We start from the raw sequence: 6,973 nt of genomic DNA on the forward strand, positions 1-6,973 counted from the left end.
TAATTGTGGTTAGCTTCCCAGCTCGCATACTCGTACATTCAATGTACTGATGCCAGTTGGCTTGCATCGTCTTATGATGCAGACGCAGGTAACCAGGATCAGCAACCAGCGCCTCGTTGATCAGGTTGAGCACTCAGAGTCCTTGCATTCCGGAGGACTCTTTTATCATTTGCTTTCTAGTTTTTAGTTGTTAGGATGATCGGGGGTCCTGTCCTGACATCCCTCTTTGTTTTAGAGGCTTCATAGACAGACAGTTAGTAGTTCAATTTTCTTTGCATTATCATTTCATATGTTAAGACTTGAGGAGCCATTTTGGCCAAGTTGAATGTTTGAATTTTTAAGCATTCTCAATATTTTATTATTCAAGTGAGTATAATGCTATTGATCATTATAAATATGCATAGAGTCTTCCGCTGAGTAAGTAAGCTAGGACAAGGGTTCGCTTGGGGCCGACAATGGTTCTTGAGTGCCGGCCAGGTCCGAGGTGTAGGCTCGGGGCATGACAAACTTGGTATCAGAGCACAGAGTTCAAGAGTGCTAGGGAGTCTATGAAACCGTGTCTATAGAGTCCTAGTTATCGGTGTGAAGCGTGCCACATCTATAATTAGGAGGGTGCAACATTTAGGAATTCATTCACTTCTTTCATACTCACTTCGTGCGATAGAGCGTATCTCTATAGAAGTCTCTTTCTAACTCGTGCTTACACGTAATCGATTTTGAGCTAGCCTATGGTCGAGAGTGCCTTCATGAGGCGTTCCTTTTCTCGTGAGCTAAGAGAAGCAAAGAGATGGTTGCTGACATGAGGAGCAGGATGAGTTTATTCGTAGTTGGGTTGACTCGTCTGTCACGTAAGGAAAGTAAGGCAGTCATGTTACTAGCTGACATGGGCATAGCCAGGCTGATGATCCATGTGTAACAAGTTGAGGAGGACAAGATGAAGGATAGAGAAGGGTTTAAGAATAAGAGGGCTAAGGTATCAGGGAATGAATCCGGGCTGCAAAAGAGTAATATGAAATGGTCTTCTTTCTAACATAAGCAGAAAGGACCTGCTCCATCATCTGCTAGTGCACCTGCACCAAGGAACGAATGTGAGTATAATAGTCAAAATTCTCAGAACTTCAGAGCTAGACCTGAACATTCGCAAGGTAGTAAGGCACAAGGGGATACTAAGACTCCTGCATGTGCTAAGTGTGGTAAGACCACTCAGGGATATGTTGTGATGGCTCCACTGGTTGTTTCAAGTGTGGTTAGAATGGGAATGTTATGAGAGAGTGTCCTAAGAGTAGACAGAGTAATGGTAATGGGGGCAATAGAGCCCAGTCTTCTTCAGTTTCTCCACCAGATAGAACTGCATCTAGATGAGCTACTTCAAGGGTAGGCGGAGAAGGAAACCGTCTTTATGCTATCACTAGTCACCGAGAGCAAGAGGATTCGCCAGATGTTGTCACTGGTATGATCCAAGTCTTTAATTTTGATGTTCTTCCTGAGAAACTTCTTGAGCCTTTAGTGTTTCTACACCTGATGGTGAGTCTATTCTAGCAGAAAGAGTCTATCGTGATTGTTCNNNNTTCCGTCAATCACAAGAGAACCATGGCTGATTTAGTTGAGTTAGACATGGCAGAGTTTGATGTTATTCTAGGTATGGACTGGGTTCATGCCTGTTATGCATCAATAGATTGTAGAACTCGAGTAGTCAAGTTCCAGTTTCCAGTGAGTCAGTTATAGAGTGGAAGAGCAGTTCAGCAGTGCCTAAGGGTCGTCTTATTTCGTACCTTAAGGAAAGAAAGTTAGTTCCCTAGGGGTATGTCTATCACTTAGTCCGAGTTAATGACTCTAGTGTTGAGATACCTCATATTCAGTCAGTTTCATAAAAGAGTTTCCAGAAGTCTTTCCAGATGATCTTCCCGGAGTCCCTAATGAGAGAGAAATAGACTTCGGTATAGATACTATTCCTGACACTCGTCCTATATATATTCCGCCATACAGAATGGCACCAGCAGAGTTAAAAGAGTTGAAGGAGCAGTTGAAGGATCTCCTTGATAAGGGTTTCATTCGACCAAGTGTCTCATCTTGGGGCGCTCCGGTCTTATTTGTGAGAAAGAAAAATGGTTCCCTTAGGATGTGCATAGATTACTGTCAGTTGAACAAGGTTACAATCAAGAATAAGTATCCTCTTTCGAGAATTGATGATCTATTCGATCAGCTTCAGGGTGCTTCTTGTTTTTCTAAGATAGACCTCAGATCTGGCTACCATCAGTTGAAAGTAAGGGAATGTGATATTCCCAAGACAACATTCAGGACCCGTTATGGTCACTATGAGTTTCTAGTCATGTTGTTCGGTTTAACCAATGTACCTGCAGCGTTCATGGACCTTATGAATAGAGTATTCAAGCTTTACTTAGATATGTTTGTTATTGTATTCATTGATGACATTCTAATCTATTCGAGGAATGAAGAAGATCATGTGAGTCATCTCAGAATAGTTCTCCAGACTTTAAATGATATAAATTGGTTGTTTGAACGTGGAGAAAATATACTAAATTTTTTGTTCATAAGAATGAACGGATATGGTGAAGAAGAAGAAGAAATAGAAATAGCCTAATTTCTATGGGATATAAATTAAAATGACTTTGCTAAAAATAAAGAAGTCACTAGTCATTTATATAAATAAATAAATAAATAAAAAGGTTGTCCTTTACCAATCAGAATTCTCCTTTTTTTTGGCTTGTAGTACTATAGTAGTACAACTCTTCCTTTTTTAAAGAAAAAAAAGGAAGAAACGTGTAGGGCCACTATGAAAAAAAAAATTGATTATGTTGTACTTGTTATGAGAAAGAAATAGTACTCTTTTTTTGTTGAATGAGTCAATGTGAATTTTTTTATTATTATTATTTAATTGATTTTGTTGTACTTGTTCTGAAAAAATAGTAGTACTCTCTAATTTTTGTTTGTTGAATGAGTCAACATGGGATTTAATTATTATTTTTTAAAATAATTATTATATTTTTTAAAGGGATTAATACAGTACTAAAAAAGGTTGGTAGTTTATAAATAACCATATGTTCTTATATGTGTGGAAATATATTATGGTTTTGAAAAATAATTAAATTGATCTTGTAATAATTCTCATTGGAGTAATTTCTTTTTTTTATATAAATCTTTTTGTCTTCTACCAGAAATTTGTGACATATGTTGTCACATTAAATGGTATTTAACCATATTTTTGATTTTTTATTTCCATTTCAGATATGGCTGAACGGAAACATGCTCAAATTGCTCCAAGTGGGAGTGGTACTAATAGAGGAGAAAAAAGAAATGGTAGAAGGATGCGACACAAAAGGATCAAAATAGAAAATGATTCAGATTCAGAGTCAGAAGTCATAGGAAATGATTCAGATTCAGAGTCAGAAGTCATAGGAAATGATTCAGATTCAGAGTCAGAAGTCATAGGAAATGATTCAGATTCAGAGTCAGAAGTCATAGGAAATGACTCAAGGTGTAATGACCTATTCCCGTCGTTATAGAAAAACCAACGGGGGAAAATTTTGGGCCGGAAAACTTTTTTGTAATAACTTGTAATTTCCCAACCTAGTCCAGATTTGGATGAAAACAGAGTCAGTAAGGTCTAGGAATATCTGGTAACAATTGAGTGGTCTAATTATGATTCTGATCACATGAGTGGATAGCTAAGACGTTAAGGAACCCGTACGACTTTATGGAATTGAATTCCGGCGAGTAAAACTTCCGGAATTGATCTTGGCTTTTACAGGTAGTTTCTGAGTATCATGGGATGAAGGTGTGTTGTGAAATGGGAGTTTGGAATTCTCAAATAGACTCACTGGTTCCGTGCAAGCCGATGTGGCGGAATTATTCCCGCCAGGGCGGGGTCGCTGTAGCGGGGTGAGGACCATTGTGGCGGGACAATCGCGATTTAAGTAAAAAATAAACCCCAAAACCATTTTATTCTGCAAGTTTCGACCTTGAGAGCTAGGAGACGACCCCAGGTGCTTTCTTGATAGTTTTCCACCATTCTTGAGGCTAAAGGTAAGGTTTTAACTCCCCGAATCCATTTTCTATCCGTAGAATGTAAATTCGTGTGTGATTATCGATGAGGGAGAGTTTTAATCTAGAAATTATGGTGGAAAAATCCCTAATCTGTATATGGGGATCAAGGGTTTGATCTAGGGTTGATAATTATTGATTAGAATCCAAGTAATTAGGTCTTGTTTATTGATCCTCATATTATTATGATTGTTTGTAGACCAAGAACAAGCGGAAAGAATCCGTAAAGGTAAGAATCAAGTTTCTAAGGGGATTCAAGCTTTGTTCGAGGTAGGTGATGGCTGTGATATCATGTTGTGTGATGTATGTTTGTTCTTGCTTCATTATAAAACGTGTATGTATGTGAATGTTGCATTATTGATCACACTAGTCATAAATGAGGATGATTGAATAATTGTTTGCCATGAAATCATGACTTGATTGTATGATTATGAGAAAATACTTGTGATTGTGATTGTGACTTGTTGAATGTATCGGGTGTTGCATTCTGACACACTAACTTGGATCGGTTGCCACGTTCCGGCATAAATATGTGATCGGTTGCCATGTTTCGGCATAAACATTGAATCAGGTACCATGAACTGGTATACTAATAGTTTGGGTTTGGTTCCATGAGAGAATCATTGACTTGAAATAATTGTATATCTTGAAAATTGTGAAATGCTCTGTTGTTCGTAAGTGATGTTGATATTATATATGTTCGGTGTATGCATGTTATTATTATGTTGTAATAGCTTATGTATGTTGCACTTAGTGGGATAGCCGCGTGATCCTACCAGTACACAGTGGTTGTGTACTGATACTGCACATGCTTTTTCTTTGTTGAATACAGGGCATCTTTCGGCGGCTATTGACATACCTCATTTAGAAGATCAATCACCGTTTTGACGATTCGAATTGGTATCTAATCTCCTTCACTCTTCTTTCTAAAGATGGTTAACACTAGGTTCAACGGCGTCAAGCCCGTAGCTCCCGTCAATGCTCCAGCTGAGGAATCTGCAATAAGAGGTCACAGTCGAGGCAAGGGTAGAGGAAGAGCTAGGGGTAGAGGCCGAGGAAGAGTGGCGCCTAATAGGGTTGGAGCACCGGTTGGAGATGCTCCCATAAATGTGGCCCCTCCTGCGCACCATAAAGAGGTAGAGGAGAATGTTGGACAAGAGGAAGAGGTACAGGCTGATACTACATGTATTCCTCCCTTAGACCAACTGTTGGCTCAATAGATCATGTCGTTCTTGAAAGGATTGGTTGGTCCTGGAGTGTTTTCCTATGTTCAAGCAACTCAAGCTCCAGCCAATCCCCCTATTGCTATCACTGTCCCCAAGGTGGATGGAACTGTAGGTAATGATGCTTTCTTCCGTCCTTTGTTGGGTCCTGTTATGACTGATAATGAGCACGAGATGTTGACTAAGTTCTTGAAATTGAAACCGCATGTGTTCCATGGTTCTGAGAGTGAGAACGCATATGAGTTCATTTTATATTGCTATGAGAGGCTTCATAAGTTGGGAATTGTCTATCAGCATGGAGTTAAGTTTGTGACTTTTCAACTTCAAGGATAGGCTAGGTAGTGGTGGAGAGCTTATGTGGAATGTAGATCTTCAATTTTACCTCCACTCACTTGGACCCAATTTCATGCTCTGTTCTTGGAGAAGTATGTGCCTCGGACTTTGAGAGATCGTAAGAAGGATGAGTTCATGGCTTTGGAGCAAGGTGGTATGTCTGTGGCTGCTTTTGAGGCCAAGTTTCATACCTTGTCTAGATATGCTACGCAATTGGTGACTACTGAGAAAGAGAGGATCCGTCTATTTGTTAAGGGACGAAACTCAGAGTTACAAGTATTGTATGTTCACATGACCTTTGCAGGAAAAAGCTTCGATAAGGTAACGGATTTATTGAAGAAAGTAGAGGGGGTGAGGCGAGACGGTCAGGCTAAGACATTGGCTAAGAAAACCAAGACTTCAAGCAACTTTCAGGGTTCTTACTCCAGAGGTTCGGGAAGGCCGACTCTTGCAACCCGACTAATTCACTCCGCTATGCCTGCTTCTACAGGTAATTACTCCAGAACTCCACCTCAGAATTTGATTCAGGATAGCCAAGGAGCCGCACCTTCGGTGGGCATCATGCCATCTTTTGATCGTACATGTTACAACTATGGAGAACCTGGGTATATGAGGAGAGATTGTCCCCACCCGCGCATGTTGGATTCTGTTCAGCAGCAGTCTAGAGCAGTGGTACCCGCGGGAAATGGTAATAATTGTCAAGGGCGTCCACAAGGTGGGCGAGGTGGAAATCAACGAGGTCGCAGAGGTAGGGGAAATGGTAACGCAGGTAGAGATGCAGTGCAGCCAGGCAAGGAAGTCTCCCGTCATGATGACAGGGCTCAGTTTTATGCCTTTTGATATACCGTGAGTTTACGGTATTTCTAATACGTTTCACTTACAAGTTGTGTGTGTCTAAGGCCCTTTTATATTGGTTTTGATGTGTTTTTATCATGTTTTGCAGGAAAGACAATCAGAGGTGATCTACGGACCGTAGGTCCATTCACGGTCCGTAGGTGATGACCGTAGATCAGCAGGCAAGGCATGGAGGACAAATCAGGGAAATCTGACCAAGTGTGGAACCACGGCGTCTATTGACGGTCCGTAGATACTGTTGATCCGTAGAATGATACTGCGAGGGTTCCAGTACCTGATTTTTGAAGATTATAAGTGTGAAGCTACGAAGGGGATTGACGGACCGTGCTGTTGGTCCGTCGTTTGCTTCAGAGAAGCTGATTTTTGGAAGCTGAAATATTTTCTAAGTCCTGACTGACGGAAGGGACTTACGGACCGTAGATCCATCGACGGTCCGTAAGTCGGTCTCGTGGATTGAGATGCGTACCTGAACAGAACTTTCCTTAATTCATTTCCCTTTT

The 6,973-nt window shown here is 40.6% G+C and overlaps 1 protein-coding gene across 1 annotated transcript in view; it reads left to right on the forward strand.

Annotated features, from left to right (window-relative positions):
• The window catches only part of LOC107059628 (lisH domain-containing protein C1711.05-like), a 7,517-nt gene extending 2,567 nt beyond the window's left edge, over positions 1-4,950 (forward strand). Inside the window, exons 2-4 of the mRNA XM_015306346.1 lie at positions 1,040-1,193; positions 3,247-3,498; positions 4,895-4,950. Of these exons, the coding sequence (XP_015161832.1) occupies positions 1,040-1,193; positions 3,247-3,498; positions 4,895-4,950 (462 nt within the window). The remainder of the gene's footprint in view (positions 1-1,039; positions 1,194-3,246; positions 3,499-4,894) is intronic.
• Positions 4,951-6,973: the final 2,023 nt, after the last annotated feature.

The sequence above is a fragment of the Solanum tuberosum genome, unplaced genomic scaffold (genome assembly GCF_000226075.1).
Source record: "Solanum tuberosum cultivar DM 1-3 516 R44 unplaced genomic scaffold, SolTub_3.0 scf00029, whole genome shotgun sequence".
Classification (NCBI taxonomy): Eukaryota; Viridiplantae; Streptophyta; class Magnoliopsida; order Solanales; family Solanaceae; genus Solanum; species Solanum tuberosum.